We start from the raw sequence: 19768 nt of genomic DNA on the forward strand, positions 1-19768 counted from the left end.
ATGCCGGGGTGGGGTAAATCGCCCCTGCAGCTGGTACAAGCTCTGCCAGCCGCCGGGGCTGCCCCCAGGCAGAGGGACCGCGACCCAGAGCTGCAGGTGGCAGCTTCCCCGGGTAGGCAGTGGCTACGCTGCGGGTCCTCCAGCACGGTCAGCTTTATCGCATTCAGGGACACGGCTTTTCCAGAAACTCCCAAAACGTTGGCACTCCTGCCTGGTCTTACTGTAGGAGGAGAGGGAGGTGTTCAGGCGCATTTTGCGGGACATGGGGAGAAACGCCGGGTGGGCGATGCCCGGGGTTCTGCTCCAAACCGGCCGCGGAAGCTCCGATCCAGCGCGACCGCACCGGAGCGAGCCTCCAGCAAAGGGAGCATCGAGGAGGGGGCGGTCAGTGCTGCCCAAGTGGGCACACGGTGACCTCCCTGCGTGGGCAGGAGGCACAAGTGCCACTCCACGGCGGTACGAGAAGCGGCGCTCTCGTAAACACGGCGAGTCACGCCGCTGGCCGCCGTCGCTCCGGGCTGTCGAGCGGCACCGGGGGCACGGAGCTGCGGCACCACCCCCGCAGCCTCCCCGGGAGGCGAAGCGGCTCCATTAAAAAAAAACCTGAGGTCAAACCACTTGCAGGAGCTGCAGCCGGCGCCGTGACACCGCGGGGCAGCCCCGCATTCGAGTTGCCGATGGCTCCGGGGGTCGCCGTCCCTTCACCGGGGAGACCGGCGTGCCGCAGCTGGGAGCTGATGGGGCTGCGTGATGGCAGTGGCACATGGCTCAGCAGTGGGTCAAGAAATCTGGGAATTTTGAGAGTTCCCCCGTGAACCGGCTCGGCAGACGCAGTCTTTGACCGGCCGCAGTGAGCACTGCCAACGGCACCGCGCGGGGGGCAGGAAAAAGTGGGAGAGGCGGCTGGAAAAGTACATTTGGGTTGGATCGTTATTCCCCCCCCCAAATCCACGAGGAGCGGGACGGCGGCGTGCAAAGCCCCGAGCCTGGGGGGCTGCCAGCAGCGCCAGGAACAGGATGAGACCTCCGGGCAGCCCGGAGTGGACGGATACTGGTGATGCCCACGGCCCGGGGAGTGAAAAGCAGTTTTGAGACCTTGCGTGGGCCAGGGACCTCTGTGGCTCACCCTAGCTACTCGCAGGAGAAATGCCACCAAAACAGCCAAGACTCAAGCCCGCGGGGACACGGCCATCCCGGGGGGACACACTGCAGCCCCGCGGTCTCCCCCGGCCCTCGCTGCCCCTCGGGGTCCCGGAGTAGGGCGGCCGCCGAGTCCCGCTCTTGGTGACCAGTGCCCGTCCCACCACGCGGACACCCGGTGGGTACCGCGCCACCCTGGGGTACCCCAAAACCCTCGGTCCCGGCCCGCAGGGATCCTCTAGAAATCGCAGCCACTTTTCCGGGGAACTTCTAGATAGAAACTCCCCGGTGATCCCCGGTAGTGGGGCCGAACCCTCGGGGTGGGCGCGGCGACCGGGAGGAGCCCCCGAATTCTGCCGGAGCTATGAAACGGGCCCCGAGCCGCATGCCCGCTCTTCTCGGTGCGTCAGCACAGCGCCAGCTCGCCGAGCATCAAGCACCGCGCGGCTGCTGCCGGTGTAGCGCGTCCCGGGATTTACCGGGTACCGAGGATTTATTGGGTTCCGGGCACCACCCCCTCCCCGGGGAATCACCTCCCTGACGCCATCACCTCCCCGCCGGGTCATCGCCTACAACGTGTGCATCGCCCCCCTCCCCGGTGCCCCGTGTCCCGGAGCATCACCGCCGCAGGCTGCATCACAGACAGCCCTGCCCCGTGCACTCCTGTGGGGTACCGCACGGCTACCGCCGGTGCACCTCTCCCCCCCAACCCATCCCAGGGCATCCCGCCCTCCCGGTGCACCGCCCGTCCCGGGGCGGTGGGAGGGGGCTGCTGGGGCGGGTCACCCCCCGCCGTTACATAAGAGGTTACGTCAGGGCGCGCGGCCACGCTCTTATCCCACCGCCGCCGCCGCCGCTCCCCCACCCCGCCCATTCACACGCCGCCGCACAGCGCCCGGCCCGGAGCCCCCGCCGCCACTCCCCAGGTGAGCCCCGCGGGCCGGGCCCGAGCCTGCACCGCCTCCTGCGGGCCAGGCCCGGAGGGAAGAGACGGAGGAGGGAGACCCGCGGCGGACGCCGGGGCCCCCATGACCGGCCTGTTTACACCGGCGCGGCGCGTACCACCGTGGCGGGGGAGCGGGAGGGGCCTGCCGCCGCGCTGAGCCCCAGCCACGCCGAGCCGCGCTGGCGGCGCCGCGACCCGGTCACCGCGCCCGGGGCGGCAAACCCGGACCTCCCTTTCCGAGTACGGGGCCGGCACCGGGGAGAGGCCGAGCCCCATCGCGGCGGCCGCCGCCCCCCCCCGGCGCCGCGGTGGTTCGCCCCGCGCGGCCGCGATTGGCCGAGCGCTTAAAGGGGCCGGCAGCGCGCGCTTTTCCGCCCCGCGGCGCGGCGGCGGCATCGGCGCGTGCCCCCTCGCCCGCGCGGCGCTGCCCGGCACGCGGGGCGGGGGGGGCCATGGACGGCGGCCGCCGCGGGACACAAAGGATGGGGCGGCGGCGGCGGGCGACGCGGCGCGGGGCCATGGCGGCGGCGGTGGCGGCAGGGCCGGGCATCGGCGGCGGCGGCAGCCCGCGGTACAGCCTGCTGGCCGAGATCGGCCGCGGCGCCTACGGCGTGGTGTACGAGGCGGTGTCGGGCCGCAGCGGCGCGCGGCTGGCGGTGAAGCGGATCCGCTGCGATGCTCCCGAGAACGTTGAGCTGGCGCTGGCCGAGTTCTGGGCCCTGACGAGCCTCCGGCGGCAGCACCCCAACGTGGTGCGCTTCGAGGAGTGCGTCCTGCAGCGGCACGGCCTGGGGCAGCGCATGAGCCACGGCAACAAGCGCAGCCAACTCTACCTGCGCCTCGTCGAGACCTCCCTCAAAGGTACCGGCAGCCCCGGCTCGGCCCCAGCGCCCTCCTGGGCCGCCTCACCCACCCAGGGCCTCCGACGGCCCTGTCCCTGACACCCGTGTCACCCATCTCCGCCCCCGAGCACCTGGATCTGCCACCTCCCTGCTGCCCTCGGTGACCCCCACACCCAGATCCTCCTGCCCTGCTCCCAGGTTACATCCCCAGAGTATGTGGCTGCTGGGATGCCCCATGCAGTACATCCTGGTTTTGTCTCCTTTCTTCATGCACACCCTTCCACAGTACCCACTCCACACTGCCCTTGCTTGCTACCCATCACCCTAATGCTCAAATCATTCCTGGGCATTGCCTGCACTTAGCAGCACCCAGAGCTCCCCCAGCTCTCCCAATGCCCTTCCTCCCACCTTGCATCACTGCATTTCCAGTGTAAGCACACCAGGCTCTCTCCACTGAGCCCCTGAGCACCCATCACCCCTGCACCCTTGGGGTCCTCTCTGGGGTATCTGCTCTAGGCTTGTTCCCATCACCCATCTCTGTCCTGTCCCTGCAGGGCTCTCTACAAGGTCTCTTTGCTGCCACTCACCCTGAACACACCTGAGGGACCCTTGTTCCAGACTCTATCCCCCCCGTGCTCTGCCATCCCCTCCACTCTCCCTTTCCTGTATGATGCTCCCAGGAAACCATTCCCTAAGCCCCACCCATGTCTTGCAGCAGTGCCAGTGGGATCCCTCCATGTGCCCTGTAGTCCCACCCCCAGTCCTGAGGGGCCTTCTTGCTGCCTCCAGGCTCAAACCTAACCCCTGGGGGACATCCCTGTGTGCTGGACCCCTGGCCAGCACTGACTTTTCCTCCCTTACACCCCAAATCCTGAGGCTCCATCTGCTACCCTGGCCTGTGCCACAGCCCACACACATGCCCCTGGGGACCTTCACAGTCTGTGACTGTGCCCCAGTCACACCAAGGGGACATCTCCCCCTCTCTGCCCAATCTCTGAGCACCCCAAAGCTGCAGCCTGTTACGGCTCAAGCTCTCACAGCTTTAGGACTGTCCCTATGTCCCCCCCCATTGCTGGCTCTATGGAAACAGCCCTGGAAGCACTAATGCCTGTAGCCTGGGCTGATACCTCCCCTGGGGTCCCTCAGCAGCATCACGGGGCTATCAGGGGTCACCTTCTCCTGTCACAGTCAATGGTTGTGATGGTGACATCTCCAAAATGCTCCCTTCCTCGCTCCCTTGGCTGCTTGTCAGACCCAGCTTTGCTAATGTGCTGTGAAGATGTGGAAAAATACAGGAGCCCTGTGCCCTCACTGCCCCTGTGCCTCCCAGCCTGCTGTGAGCAGAGCCAATCCCCCCAATCCTTCCTTCCCCTGACTTGTGTGCCAGGATTCCTGTCAGCTCCTTGGGGTGCTCAGTCTCCCTGAGCCCCCAGACCCTGTGCCAGGCACAAAGTTCATGCAAAGCTCCTGAGATCCATCTTCTGAGCAAACCTGTGGCTCTGACTGTCCCTGCCTTGCCTGTCCCCTCTGTGTCCCTGGTGGGTGGACATGTCCAGACGTGCCTGGCTCTCCCCATGCATCCCAGCTCCTGCTCTTCCTTCACACAGCCACCCAAGGGAGGCTCCCTGAGAAGGGCAGTGTCCAAATTCCTGTACAGCCAGGGCACACAGCTCCCTGGGAGAGGAGCCAGCTTTTCCCTGCGGGTGTGTCCAGCTGTAGCAGAAATGGGGCATTGTGCCCCCTCTGTCATGTTGCATGCCCTGAGGAGAGGTGGCTTGGCTTGGGGAGAGCTCTTGGGTATCTGGAGGTGCCCCATCTCCAGGTGGGGAAGGAGACCCATAAAAGCCCCATCTCTGGAGGGGGTTGGGTCTTCTGAATTCCCAGCAGTGGGGAGGGCTTTGCCTGCCCTGGTCCTATGGCAGCCCCTCGGAGGGGAGCAGAGCTGGGCTCTGCATCCTCAACCTGGACAGGAGTAGTTGGACTTCCAAAACCAAGCTGGAGCACATTCTCCTTCTCCTGCCTGGCTGCCCCCGAAGCTGTGTTGTGCCAGGCAGTCTCTGCTCACTGCCTTCCCAAGCCTTGGGTCTGATAGATGTGGATAAATATTTTCAAAACAAAAGGCTGGAGCTGGATGAGCCCTGCAGGTCTCCTGCTCTCCCTGCCTGCCGGCAGCAGCGGCGGTGGCTGTGGCGCTGTGCTCCGTGCCATTCTGCACGACCGCAGCTGGGCTATTTACGGGCCAGCGCAGATGCTGTGCCAACGTGCCGGGGCTCAGGGCACAGCCAGGATTAATCTGAGACTTTCTGAATTGGGAGCACAACTGTTGGGATACAGGCGGGGTTTGCTATGGCGCAGAGGCTGAACCTTTACCGTTTTAACGAGATGTGGAGTAATTAAATTTAAGGGCAGGGTGTGAAAAGGAAGGTGAAAGCTCGGTGCTGAGCTGAAGGAGAGGCACCCATGCAATGTGCCCAGAGCCCTGACACAGCAGCACCTCCAGTGCTTGTGCACATCACATGCCCCTCTTGTTCATAACCTAGAGCAGTGACAGAGCTTTTACCTTAAGTGAACAGGTGTAAGGTGTTGCTTCCTGTTCCTCCCATGTCATCTGTGGAGCCAACAAGCTGCCACCAGCACTCAGCCTCACTCATGGGCTGCCCTGGCATCATGTACGTGTGTTGCCATCATTCCAGCTGTCTGGAATTCTGTGCTGCCAGCTCCCATCTCTCTGGTGCAGCCTCCTTGCACAGAGGGAGTCAGAGGTTACAAGTGGTTGTGGGCACTGGGATGCTGTTTCTGCTCTCACTGGATTTTCATTTCCCCTGTGAAGCTAAGCAAATTAGCACGCTGTTAATGAGCTCCCCAGGATCGGGTGGGGGAGGTGTGTGTGTGCTGCTGGAAAGATGGAGTGTGAGTGTGTGCCATGCTGTGTTTGGGCAGGGAGCACATGGGGATGCTGGCTTGGTGATAGAGAACAGGTCCAGCCTGTCATTGGCATCTCCTCAGCTCCTGACTGCTTGTCTTCAGTTTGCTAACATCTCATCTTTAGGGAGCGTCTTGCCAGCTCTTTATGTTTAAAGCTGTTTGTTTTGAAGGCAGGAAGATGATTTAACAACTAAAACACTTTCAGATTATAGAAAGAAAACGAGGAAATATTACTTTTGGCTTAAGCCTCTACTCACAATGCTCCACCCAAAGTGAAGTGCCTGGTGCTCACAGCTACTGCTGGATCCCCGTCATCTTTCCTGCGTTTGCTGACGTTCAAGGGCCAAGTTTTAAATCAGAGCCTTCCTTATGCTAAAAACAAACCTTGGCTTGTCAGAGCTAACAGGTCCTGGCTGCTGAGCCAGTGTTTGAGCCACTTCCTGTGGGAAGGGGCTGCCAGCAGTGCTGTGTGGATGCTCCCACCTGGTTGTGTGTGAGGAATGCGGGGCTCTGCCGTGCTCCCTGTCATGGTTTGATTCCTGCAGACAGACACTCCTGCTCCCTGTGTTGGGGCTGTGTGGCTGCAGAGGGGAGCAGGAAAGCAAAACCCTGTGTCCTGCTGTGATGTCACTAGGATTTAACAAATCAAAGGGGTGGCAGCTGTGTGAGCTGGGGCTGTCCTGGCTGTGCTGGGGTCTCTGCTCCCAGGATAAGCAGAATCTCCTTCAGCTCATGTACTGTCATGCCAAAGGTGGCTTGCACCAGAGAAGCTGCTTTTCCTGGTTAGCATTTTGGTCTCCAGAGCCAAGCTGTCATGTGCTGCTCCCAGCTGGTCCTTGGGCTTTGATCGTGAGCCTCCTTCCAGCCAGATGAGACCCCCAGAGTGCCCCCAGTACCCTGTGTAACTCCATCCTCTTCTTTCATCCCCTTGATCTAACCTTCAGACCTAATCTCAGCAAAAGATTGCTGAGGATGGGGAGGTGCAGCCAAATCCTTCTGTTGTGCAGATTTCCATTTCCATAGCAGTAGCCATGGATACAGACTGTTTGTGCAAATAACCAATATTCCCACCCACACTGACTGCTGACCAGTGCAGCCCAGGGCTGGGTGGCCCTGGTAGTCCTTGGCTTACCTGCTGCTGGAATTTTTTTGCTTTCCCAGATGCTCTCTAGGGCTTTGCTCAAACAAAACCCAACTTTGTCAAATGGGTGGAGTTATTTAACTGCTTTCAAAAACACTTGAGTTCAGCTGTGGGACTTTTTAGCTGTGGCAGAGGTGAGTGGTATCCTCCAGCTTCTCTCTTATGGTGCTTGAGGATAAGAAAATCAATTTCTAGAGCAAAATGATCCTCTGGTGGTGTGTGCAGGCTCTGCCAATCACCTGGGTGCTCTCTGGAGGAGACTTGGGGTCTGACCCTGGGGTTTGCATTCCTGGCATCAGCTAATGGGGATGGGTCTGTTGCCAATGCTCCCTGGGGCATCCTGGCATCCCTGGGGAGCACCAGTGGCAGACTTGGCCCCATTAGCTGATATGATGCTGCTGTGTTCTTCACGTGTCTAATTGATGTGCAAGAAAGTCCTTCCTTAGGCAGGAGTTTTATGGAGTAAGCCTGAGATGCTTTGAGCTTGAGGAGTGAAGGAAGAAGCTGTTTGGGCTGTAATACTGAGTGGTAGGAGTATTTACAGTCACAAGTGTGGCTGAGATTACACTCAGCAAACATTTTGCAGCTTGGACCTCCAGTTTCTTCTCATTAAAGACTTGTTGGCACTTAATGGAAGCTGGATGAAGTGGCAGAGTTTCCCCAGCACAAATGCAATCCTTACATGCACAGATTTGTTCTGGGAAGACCCAGTGGGCCATAGGGCTTGGACACTGGTGTGACCACTCTTGGCAAGTCTGTGCTGGCAGTGTTAAGGGCTGTGATTTACTCCCTGTGTGCAGTTCCAGTAAAGTGTATAGAATGAGCCAGCCTTTGCCTCCTGCAGCAGAGCTGAGGTGGGAGAGGAGGCATTCACAGAAGTGTTTTTTTTTTTTCCTGTGGACTCACTGCTAATTATGCTTTTAGCCTCTGCTGCTTTGGCTGTCAGAGCCTAGGGAGAATGGCCTGCTGGTAGGACTCAAGATGAGGTGTTCTCTGCACTTTGCTGGAAGGAGGTCCCTGAGCTGGTTCCCAGCAGTGGGTTTGGATAAACATGGTGCTGGTGTGTCCTGCTCAGCAGGATCCCAAAGCACTTGAAGCCACAGCAGTGCCAGCATCACTGCAGGTGCTCTGCAGTGCAATAGGTCCCAGTTACCTTCCCAAATTTTTTTTTATCCACATAAGCCAGACATGTTCCTCAGCCATCCTGGTTTAGCGTGGACTTTGAAATGTGTCTGAAAAACCCACTCTTTTATCCCTTTTGATCAGGTGAGAGGATCCTGGGCTATGCAGAGGAGCCTTGCTACCTGTGGTTTGTCATGGAGTTCTGTGAAGGAGGAGACCTCAACCAGTATGTGCTGTCCCGAAGGCCCGACCCTGCCACCAACAAGAGCTTCATGCTGCAGCTGACCAGTGCCATTGCCTTCCTGCACAAGAACCACATTGTCCACAGGGACCTGAAGCCAGACAACATCCTGATAACTGAGAAATCTGGCACCCCTGTGCTCAAGGTGGCTGACTTTGGGCTGAGCAAGGTCTGTGCTGGCCTGACTGCTCGGGGCAAGGAGGGTGGGCATGAGAACAAAAATGTGAATGTGAACAAGTACTGGCTGTCCTCGGCCTGTGGCTCTGATTTCTACATGGCACCCGAGGTTTGGGAGGGACACTACACTGCCAAGGCTGACATCTTCGCCCTCGGCATCATCATCTGGGCCATGATTGAGAGGATCACCTTCATTGATGCTGAGACCAAGAAGGAGCTGCTGGGGACTTACATCAAGCAGGGGACCGAGATTGTGCCCGTCGGGGAAGCGCTGCTAGAAAACCCAAAGATGGAGCTGCACATCCCTCAGAAACGCAGGACTTCCATGTCTGAGGGGATCAAGCAACTCTTGAAAGACATGTTGGCTGCTAACCCACAGGATCGACCTGATGCCTTTGAGCTTGAAACCAGAATGGACCAGGTTACATGTGCTGCTTAAATTCAGGGCAGGGCACCGCTGTGCTTTGCAGCTGGGTAAGTGATTTGGATTTTTTTGTCTTATTTCTGTCGCCTGTACTGGCCCAAAAGTGCATTTTGTAGTGACACAAAGGAGTCTTTTATGTTCCTAGAGCTATTTCTATAGTGACTCATCAGAGCACTGCTTCTGAGGTTGTTTTCACCTATTCTACTGCAAAAATAAAGTAGAGGTGAGAAATAGAATTAGCAGCTGCACATCCTGTCACTGCCCAAGGGCCCAATGGAACTGGAAGGGCTGGGCAGGAGCCTTGCTCCTCAGAGGTCCTGGCCTGTGGCTGAGACAGGCTGGGGCACAGCAGAGACACCTGCAAGCACTTGGTATAAGCTTTGGTGACATCTGTCTCTCTCAGGGTCAGGGAGGGATCTGCCAGTTCTGCCTCCTCTGCTGTGTGATGTAATTTCCACAGTCTGTGCTGGAGCTCCCTGTCTAGCACCATCCCCCTCCCCTGTGACACTTGAACAGGACACCTTGGGGCCCAGCTGGCTCAGTGAGTAGGCACCAAGTGGCACATCTATCTTGGCACAGAACTCTTTGCTTTCACCTACGAGGCACATGGGTCCATCTTGTGGCTCTGTTTCATTTCCCTATTAAAGGCAGGACTTCCCTTTGGTGTGAATGTCAGTGCCCAAACCCAGGAGCTGCTTTGGTCTCCAGCATCTGTGTTTGTAGACCTGTGTCTGCTAAGGAAGGAAGCTTAAAAACAGCTCTGCTCAGACTGAGCTCAGCTCTGTCCAAAGTCCCTTCCCTTCTCCCCCCCTGTTAAACAGTCTCAAGCTCAGAGGTCCTGATCCTGAGGCCTGGGTGGTCACACATGGTCTGGAAGGACCCCAGGGATGTGGTTTAGCTGGCAGTGTCCCTCACCATGACACAGAACGACTGGGAGGTGTTGCCTACATGGCAAAGCTGTCTGTAAACAGAAGCTGTTACTAGGGATTCTCCCAGCCAAACATTTCAATGAAACTGAAGAATTAGAGATTACCAGGGGTGAGGCTGACATCTTTCCAGCCCACATCCTTTCTCAGGCTCCTGCAGAGCTGCCTGCCCATCACAGTACCCAGGAGATCTTTGACAGCCTGCCTGTGTCAGGTGCTGGCATCACAGCTTGGGCCCAGCCCGCACCTCACCCCAAAACTACACACAGCCAGCTGGACTGGAGCTGACCATAGATGCAGGAGGGCATAGAGGGAGGAAATTATGTCCCTGGCCATTGTGCACCAGCCCTCAGCTGATGGCTGTGTGCTTGTCCAGCTCTGAGAGCAAGCCCCCACCAGCAGTAGGGAAGGTGGAGGTATTTTGGCAGGTTTTGCTAAATCCCCTAATTTTTGCCACCTGAGGGTTCCTGAGCTTATGGAAAGTGCTGTGGGGCCTGACCCCACTCTCTGTGTGCCCAGGTACACTCTATGCTGTTTGTAGAGAAATAGGGATGGAAGTGGAAAGACCCTTGGGCGGGTCTTGTTCTTCTCTGTTGGTTTCTCCAAACTGGTCCACAGACCATCCCCTCTGCACTCTTCCACCCACAAAATATTTAACACCCATCTCAAGTGCCAGTAACTGATTCAAGCACTGCTGCCTGGGGCTGGATACTGGTCCCAGTGCAAGTGTGGGCTGGGGATTAGGGTGGGGGAGTGAATCTGTGGAAATGAGAGCCCTTAAGATGGGTGTGCTCCCGCCCCGGGCAAGAGCAGACACCCTGCCCTGTGTCCCGGGGCAGGCGAGGCGTGGGGCCGGTGGGGCTGTGGGAGCAGCTCTGCCGCACGTGGAGGGTCAGGCCGGGCTGTGCCATCTGCGCTGGCTCTGTGCTGACACGATGCTGCTGTGTTATGCAACCAGCCCCTGCCCTCGGGGGAAAATTCATCCTGCGCAGATCTGCGGAATAGTACATGAAGGGATAACAAACACCGAGGGGACAGTCCTACCCCGCGGCTGTTTGCTCAAACCCAGCTGCCTTCTGCAGCACCCCCCTCCCCAGTCCATCCGTGAGTCTGCACCGATGGCTCTGTCGTGACACAGCTGCAGCAGCCAGGGATGCTCTTACATAACCCAACCTGGCACATGGAGCGTGGTTGCCTGGCCCAGATAGAGCCCAGCACCAGCCATATGTTCCTGCAAACCCAGAGTGTTCCTCCACCTCACTCATGGGGCGGCCAGAATATATGGTGTACTTGTGTATTCAAATCAGCCTTCTTCTAGCTGCTATTAAATGCAAATCTTAAATTGGAAACCAGCTTGAGAAGCTTAAAATGGGATTTAGAGCAGAGCCTGAATTCTGCTCTCAGGTAATTTTAGTTGACCGAGAAACTCACGTAACCTCCTCCAACTTATTTGTGGCACTGGCGTGTAGCTTTGCTGTGCTGGGTCATGCAGCAGGTTCTTCCCCAGGACAGTTCAGACCTGCTCAGCCTTGGTTCATGTCATAACCTGGAAAACTGTGACCCTCCCTGACCCAGGGAATTGGATTTTTGCTTATTCTTTGCTACGCCACTGACCTTTTTAGATTTTGCTTCATGTCTCAGCAGCTTCGGCTTCAGTTGTGCCACAGATGCTGCACACACCTGAGAGCTTTGTGCTCTGTTACCCTTCCAAAATGCAGATAGGAAATGTCAGTTCTCAGAAAGGAGTGGTTTTGGCTTGGTTTTTGCTGGACACCGGGCTCCCTGAGGTGGAGAGAAGTCATTATCTCCCGTGCTTTTCCACTCCTAGTGGCACTGGTGCAAATAGTTCCAGCAGAGATGGGCAGCATTTCTGTGGGAAAAACAAAGGTATTCTCTTTTTAATTTGAACACTTCTTCCCTACCTTCTGCAAATGTTTAGATAAAACTCTAGAGTTGTTGGCAAAAGCTGCCTTTTGGGCAAAGAGGACAAAAGCCCTTCTAATACAATTAGGGAGTGTCTGGGTTGTGCTGGGTATCTGCTGATGGGTCTCTTTCTGTGATAGCCCAGCACTAGATGCACTGCCCACTGGGGAGTATTTCACACTTCCTTCCCAGTACTGGAAAACTGGAATGATTCTCCTTTCCTGCAATGTGAACATCTTTCTTTCTGTGTCAGTTTTGTAGTTGCCCTCCAGATCCCCTGGGGATGGTGAGGGGCCTCTTGGAGATGCTGCTCTGGTGGGATACTCTGATGGGGTGGCTTTGTGCAACCCTTAGGTTGTAGAGGAAAAAGGAACAGTGGCAGTGTGGCCTTTTGCTGCTCCCTGCAGTGACACAGGGGCCTTGGCCACAGAAACACAAAGGATGAGTACAGCATCACCCACCACTGACAGTTATGTATTTAAGAAATTTTGCAGTTTTGATTCACACAGGACATAAAACTACAATGGTTGTGATCAGTGTAGAGGCAGCTTGTTCTGGTAGATTTGTATTCCATCATATTTTCACTGTGGATAAAACAGTTGGTCTGATTCTGGGTGAATGCTCAAGATGAATGGCTAGAATCTGTGCAGGCTGCAGCATCTCAGGGGCTGTCATGAGCAGGAAGGTGTTCAATAGCTGTGGCCACTCTGGTTCTCTCCAGCACTCCTCTCACTGGGTTTGATTATTCCAGTTTCAGCTGAAAGTGGTTGTTTGTATTTGCATTGTTCTGCTCTTTGCATTTTACACGTGCACCAGGAGCTGATGCTGAACAAGCTTATCTGCTCACCCTGCATGATGGTGTCTACCCTGGCCAGAGCTCTCTGGTGCTGTGCCCAGCCACCCCCAGCACTGCTGATAAACTGCTGCCCTGTGGAATTTCAGAGCTGAAGGAGGGACAGGGATCAGGCACACAGCAGCACACAGCTCTGAGAGCTGTCAGTGAGCAGGGACTGCTGTACCAAGTTAGATCTTGGCTGGTAGCATCACTCAGCTCAAGTTTTACTCACTGGCCTGTCAAAGGACAGCAATTTCTTTCCTAAAACAATGTTGGTTTTGACTTTGGACTGTTTTCAGTGTGGTTTGTGGATCTTGGCATGGACAAAAGCCACAGGACAGTAAAAGCAAGGTCAGTTCCTCTTAGCCATAGCAGTGAATGCAGCATCACAGGGGCCACCCCGTGGAGTGGTGACACCCTTCTGGACAGTGTTGATTCTACCTGGGGTCCAGTGAAGCCCTGAGGGTGACCTGGACCGCGTCAGCTCTGGCCAATTGTATTGGTGTTTGTGTTTGCTTGCTGTCCCCCCTGCTTTACCCTCTGGGGGAGGTCACTACAGTTGGATTTAATGATGCACCCAAGGAATGCATCACAAGTATAGGTACAGAGCATGAGGGAAGGCTCAGGAGATAAATCAGGCACTCAGCTCCATTCCCTAGCACTCTGTGTTCCCACACAGGGGCAGATGACATGGTTAACACGAGGAGCTGCTGGGTTATCTCTCCCTCCTCTGCACTGAGTCCTCTCTGCTGTGCAGACCCCACTGCCATCGCCCCTCTGTGACCCACACATTAGTGTCATCTTGTGTGCTGGGTGAGGGCTCCATGGGCTGCTGGTTCACATCCTGCTGATGCCAAATGAACATTCGAGCTGATTAAAGCTATAAGTGGCATCAGTGGAGGGATTAAAAGCTCTTGAACAAGCCCCTGCAAAAATGTGCGTCAGTGGGGCGAGCTCTCCTGTCTCAGAGCAGTGAGCTCAGGGCTGCTCAAGCAAGCACCTTCCCTGATAATGTTCCTACTCCAGGGAAGCACAAACAGAAACCCTGCCCTACTTGCTAACGAAGCTGCATAATAGGAGAAACCTTCCAGAAGAATCCTTGTGTGTTTGCCCTGACCTGATGTCTGTGTGCCTCTCGCCTCCTCAAACAGAAAGGCTTTATTCCAATGGCAGCCTGCAAAAGTGGCATCCCTTTGTTTAACCTCTCCTGGAAAGGAGTGTGCCCATGACCTTGCCTTCTGCTCTGAGCAGCTTTGTCCTTTAGAAATGTGTTCCTCAGGCAGGGATTTCTTTAATGAGATTTCCTGGGGCTAAGGTATTGGAGTAATTTGCTGGACAGTAGCATCTTCTCTGCAGCGGGTCTTTCCCACTGCTCCCTTGGTGTCTCTGCAGAGCCCCTCGCCCATCCCTGGTGGGCTGGGACCTGCCCCTGCTAAGTGGAGGAGCTAAATCCACTCGCCACATTTTCTTCCCATTTAACTGTCTGAATTTAGAGCTCATGGACCAGCCCTGCTGCTTCCCAGCACAGCCACTGCCCTCAGCTCTGCTGATGCCTCCTTGAGTTTGGGACATCCTAAAGGATGTATTTTCAGTACAGAAGTGACATCATGTGTACATAGGTGTGCTGTTCTTCTGCTTCCACAGGGAGTTTTCTGGGTTGCAAACAAACTATGTGGAAAATGCTGGTAGCTTATGTGCAGCACTGAGCATTCTCATGTCCCTGAGCTCAGAGGACAGGAGGCTGCCAGGGCTGTGGATGAATGGGTGCAGCACCACTGCTGCTACAGGGACCATGGGGGTTGTTGTGTGTTGAGGCTTTGGCCAAAGCAAGGAAGTCTAACTCTAAAATCTAGTCTAACTCTAAAATGCAGCAAGTCTAACTCTAAAATCCCAGGCACTGAGCATCCTTGTGGGCTGAGCTGCGAACATCTCCTGCTCTGCTTCCAGTTGCACCAGCCTGGATTTTACTGAGCTTTTGCAGAGCCACTCACGATGCCTGAGCTGCTGCTGACGCAGCAGGCAAGTGGTGCAGGGCATCTCTGGGCTTGCAGCTTGTTCCACCTTTCCTGATGGAGTGTGTGGAGCCAGCACTCTCAGACACATCACATGGACTCTCAAGGCCAGGCACTGCTGTGGGAACACTTGTCCTTGTTCCAGCAGGACTGTCAATGCAAGGAGCTGTGTGGGATGGAGCTGTGTTGTGGGGGTGTGAGGAAATGCTCAGCCCCAGCCAGCCTGTCCCAGCTCAGCCCCCGCCCTGGTGCAGCTGGATGTGTGCTGTCCTTGGCAGTGTGCTCCATGCACTGCTGTCTTGAGTCCTTCTGGGATAAAAACTGACTGTAAACTGAGCCCAGTCCCTATCTGGATCGACAGCCAAAGCACTGGGCAGTAGAGAGATGTGGCAGCACCTGTTTTGGGCGAACTGGGATAAGTGGGCAGGTGGCAGGAGCGGTGTCCTACTCCCCTTCCATCCAGGAGCCAATGCCTGTAGTAACAATGTAGTAACTGAGACAAATCACTGACAAACCTGACCTCTCTTTCTCCTCTCTTGTTTTTTTCTTGCAGATTTATTTACCAGGGACCCATAGTCTCCATTATTTACATGCAAGAAGGAAGTCAAAGATAAGGGAAGATGATGATACAGAAGATCCCTGGTCTATAGGATCTCTGGCAATGTGAAATATTTGGATGTTACTTTTTTGTGTTGGGAAAGGTGTTGTGGGAGTGTGGGAGGGGGCTGCAGGTGCCTGTGGAAGAACACAAGCTGGCAGCTGTCACTCACAAAACTTTGAAACGATCCAGAGAGCAGAGTTGCCCTTGCCCAGCCCTCCCCATGTCTCCTGTGCTGCTGTTTGACTCATTAGGTATTTCTAGGGATGTGGTTCCATAAGGAAGTGGGAATCAGCAGCCTGATGGTGAGGTGTACTGCCAGGCACCAGCTCTAAGTCCAGCTGGGCGCAGTTTTGGGTTCAAAGCTATTGATTTTGCCTAGGGAAAATGGGAGCAAAGTGGTGGGTAGGTTTGCATTGGGAGTGCAGTGCTTCAGGAAAAATGAATCTCTTGGTCCACACGTTGCAAGCGGCTAAATAACTTCATAGCCAGGCAGCTCCTGAATAGGTGGTGCTGCCCAGGCTTGTGAGCAGCTGACATTAGGATAGAGTAGGATAAACATGCTGGAAAGCCATTTGGTAGAGCAGGTCTTCCCAAGCTGGATTTCATGATCATCTTTGTTACTGTCTTTCTATACAGAGGCAACTGGGGAGCTGCTGAGTACATTTTCAGGTTGACATTATCTGAGTACAAGAGAAACAGAAAGCAGTCCACTGCTCTGATCCATTTGATGCCAAACTTCAGTCGATAGGAACGGTGCTGTGGAAAGAAGGAGGTTTGGCCTAATGGGTCATGGGCTGGATTTTAGCCTCCCACAGGACACTTTTCCCTGCTAGCTAATGATCTCCAGGAAGCAAAAGGCAATGCTGCTATTCAGGATAGGCTACAGTATAGTACAGCTCAGGTCAGGAGATTGGAACCTCAGGCTGAGCACTTAAAACTCGATTTCCTTGCCTATATTTAAAGCAAAACTCATTTTCTGGGGCTGCCCTGTGTTATGATCTTTAGACTTGGCTCACTGTAAATGCAATGTAAAGCACCACCTCTTTGCACCACCCTGCAGCTTCTGAACCACCTAAAATGTTTCTCAGCAGGTGAAATCACCAGCAGTGGTTTGGGAAGTGGGCTGGTCTGACCCAGCATCACTACTGAGCTGTCAGGGTGCTCAGTCTGGAGCTGGCCATGGCCACGAGCAGGAGAGGGTCCCCCTGGTCCCCTCATCCCTGGCTGTGGGAACTGCTCCTTGCCTGCAGCTTTCCTCTGCCATCACTGGAAGGTTCCTAACTGGCAGCACCTCCATGTATCTCCTCAATGTACTATGCTGACCTCACAGGAATGAATGGAAATGGAGGAAATTCAGGTGGGCTCAGGCAGAGCAGGGAAAGGATGGAGGGGCTTCTTTCTTCTCTTCCATATTTTTCCAGGACACAAAACTAAAGCTATGACTGCAGAAAGGCCTGGTCCTCCTAAGAAGGACCAGGAAGCTCCAGACTGGCTGTCTGTGACTTGTGAAGATTTGAACAGCACAAATGCACTGCCAAGCCCTTGTTCTCACACTGTGCTTTTGTCTGTCCCTGGGGATGCTTCTATGGGCTGGTGGGATGCTACTATCCCACCCAGCAGCTGGGTGGGATTCCTGCAGCTTCCTGTGCTGCATCCCACAGGAAGGGGAGAGTGAACCACTTAGCTCACAAGTGCAGTGTTAGTGTCCTGATCACTGGACCATCCTTCCTCCACCTGGCAGAGCCTTTGCTCCTGACTGTCACAGCTGTTCTAACCGAACCCTGGCCTGAATGGATGCAGTAAGAGGGCAGGAGGTGAAGCTGGAAGGCAGTGAGTGGATTGCCCTGTTCTTCTCAGGACAGGAGTGAGTCCAGCAGGCCCTGGGAGGGTCAGCCCTCTTGGTGCACTGCTGTTTCAGGCCATCTTCAAACCACATGTCTCCACCTGAGCTTTTGCATTGCAGATGTGTTTTTCAAGCAGCTTGATGTTAGTGAGCTAGACCGTAGTGCCTTACTTAGGATTTAGCAAACACTTCCAAGGAGGAGTCCTAGGGCTGCTAGCCTTTGGCCAACATGGATGTTTCCCTGATAAGTTTGTCCTTTTAAGAGCATTTCTCTCTGATTTTGCTGCTGTTTGTGCTCGGCTCCCCAGACTATATAGGAACCTGCCTTGTGTTTACAGCTCCCCACATCTTTCCTTCAGTTACTTTGGCCCAGACCAGCACTCCCTCTAGAACAAGGTGGGAACAGCTCAAACCTGCACATGCTGTGGGATGGAGAATGTTTAGTCTTTTCTCAGGTGGGTCTTTTGGGTCTCACCTGCCCAGCCCCTGCAGGCCAAACTTCTTCCTCTGCTGTGGATGTTTGGTACCAGGGTGCACTGCTGGGAAAATCCAAGTTTAAGAAAGCAGCCCCAAGCCTGTGGCCCATTTCCCAGCCCAGGGCCATGCTGTCTGTCTTTTCCTGGCTGCAGTGAAGCTGAGCATCCAGGTGCTGGGCGTAGCTGGTAAGTGTGGGGGGAGCCAAGCCCCCCTTGCAGAACTCTCTGGGCTCGTTGGCCCCAGATGGTGCCCGTGCCAGGGGAGTGATTGTATGAAACTGTTTACTTCTGATTTTGCTGTTTACAAGAGGGATGTGGGGTGGGTGGGGGGAACAAGCCAAGCCTCAGGAGGATTGGGAACTGTGTTATCTGCACCAGCCTGCAGCAAGGCCGACACCACCGGCATCATGCAGGTGTCACGGGGATCTCCCAGCCAACTTTGGTCCATGGGGAGGAAAGCAGAGGTGGCTGTAGCCTAGAGGGGTTAGATTAGCTGCCCTGTATCCCCTTACTGCTGTGTTTGAGGTTCAGCAGTGCTAGTGACAGATAAGTTACCCCTGTGGTCTTCCTCTACTCCTCAGGACCCAGCTCCTTCACATATCACAGGCTCCCAGAGCCTTTCTGGAGCAATAAGATGTAAAACAAGCGTTACCATCGTCGTGGAAATCCTCCGTTGTGTGCAGTGTCTGTCTCCTCCGTATGCAGTACGAGTCTGGGTTTAAGCCTGCCAAGCATCACAGGGGAGCTGCTGCTGGGCACAAACTAGGATTTGTTTCCCTGGGCTCTCTGCCGGTCGGGAGAACAGGGAAACGTTAGCTGCTGCTTTCCTTCCTTACTCCAGGCCTCTGCTGCCCAAGCCTCACACTACAGCTGCCCAGGGCAAGGGTGCTCCTAGTCCCCTTTTTGGCAATGCTGGCATGGGATGGGTGAGCAGAGCTCAGTGCTCCACTCCTCACAGCCCCTATCCCATCAGCCAGGGCAGCATTGGGAAAGCAGAGCCCCATTTCCTTTGAACAGGGGTAGGAGTTGTGCCAATGGCTCAAGTGCTCCTCAGCTGGTTACAGGCACATCCAGCGTGTGGGCCGTTCATGTCCAGAAGCATTTCTCACTTCAGGGCACAGTGTCTGGTGGGTGAAGCTGGAAGGGAAGTGCAGGAAGCTGCTCTCTTCCAGCTGTGATCTGCTGGATCATTTCTCTGCAGCCTGCACAAATGCTTTTAGCCCTGAGGATGTCTAGGCTGCTGGAAGAGCTCACGGGGCCACACAGGAGGTGGCCCCAGCCTGGCACCTCTTCCCAGCAGCTGCCCAGGCCAGCATGGACCTTCAGCTCTCTCACCCAGCAGAAAACAGCAGTTTTGCAGGGTGAGCTGCCTCACTACCACACCAGAGGGGTTCTAGGTGAGCCCCAGGATGGGGGCTCATGGCTGCCCCAGCCCTGCTGAGGGCTCTCCCTGCTCCCCACAGCTCCTGTGCTGAGCTAGCACGAGCAGAAGGCTTAAATCCAGACTCCAAACTAAAGATAATATTAGTAAATGAGTAAATGAATCTGTATTTTTCTTGTTTTTCTTTTTTTTTTTTTTTTTTTTTTGCACAGAAGCTGGTTATCTAGGACCTATGTGTGAACAACTTTATATAAATATTTTTTGTACTTTGTTTCCTTGGGTTGGTATGAAATGTTCTATTTAAGTTTTTTGAACACTGTGGATCCCCTGATGTGTATGAATGGCAGAGGCTTTGTAAATTAAGGGACGTTTGTGTGAATAAAGCTATTTGATGGGGTTGAAAAGCCACACACAACTTGAAATGTGAGCTCTGTGTGTTTGTCCTTTGCTGTGCTGACAGCAGTGGGCAGACCGAGGCCCTAAAGCAGCTGTGGCTCCTTCCTGGAGGGCAGGTTCAGCTAAGCCTGAACTGGAACTGGACTAGCTGGACTGACCTCAGGGCTTAGGGCGCTAAACCAAGGCACCCTGGCCAGTGCCAGCCAGAACGTGGCTCCCTGACATGTGGCACTTGTGGCCCTTTATCCTTGTCCTGGATTAGGATTAGCCCCGTTCTTGATGCAGGCACCAAGTAGGACATTGTGATTAGCGGGACAGGCAAACTTGGCCTCTGCCCGTACAGAAACACCTCCCCATCCTGCCCCTTCCTCCCCATCTGGCCACAAGCTGGCAACCCTATGGTTTGGGAGCCAGAAA

General features: G+C 55.4%; 1 protein-coding gene across 1 annotated transcript; it reads left to right on the plus strand.

Annotated features, from left to right (window-relative positions):
* On the plus strand, positions 1 to 19571 carry STK35 (serine/threonine kinase 35). The gene is made up of 5 exons (XM_050982296.1): positions 1 to 112; positions 227 to 410; positions 2328 to 2947; positions 8261 to 9008; positions 15208 to 19571. Exons 1-4 carry the CDS (start codon positions 1 to 3, stop codon positions 8971 to 8973), a joined length of 1629 nt encoding a protein of 542 aa, XP_050838253.1. The 3' UTR covers positions 8974 to 9008; positions 15208 to 19571.
* The last annotated feature ends 197 nt before the right edge of the window (positions 19572 to 19768 follow it).

Source organism: Serinus canaria, chromosome 20 (assembly GCF_022539315.1).
Source record: "Serinus canaria isolate serCan28SL12 chromosome 20, serCan2020, whole genome shotgun sequence".
Lineage (NCBI taxonomy): Eukaryota > Metazoa > Chordata > Aves > Passeriformes > Fringillidae > Serinus > Serinus canaria.

Bases quoted from the DNA above. Each gene is read 5' to 3' on its own strand.
- STK35 (XM_050982296.1), top strand. From the start codon at position 1: ATGCCGGGGTGGGGTAAATCGCCCCTGCAGCTGGTACAAGCTCTGCCA. The intron at 113-226 runs GTAGGCAGTGGC...GTCTTACTGTAG, and splicing joins GCAGGTGGCAGCTTCCCCGG to GAGGAGAGGGAGGTGTTCAG. The intron at 2,948-8,260 runs GTACCGGCAGCC...CCTTTTGATCAG, and splicing joins CGTCGAGACCTCCCTCAAAG to GTGAGAGGATCCTGGGCTAT.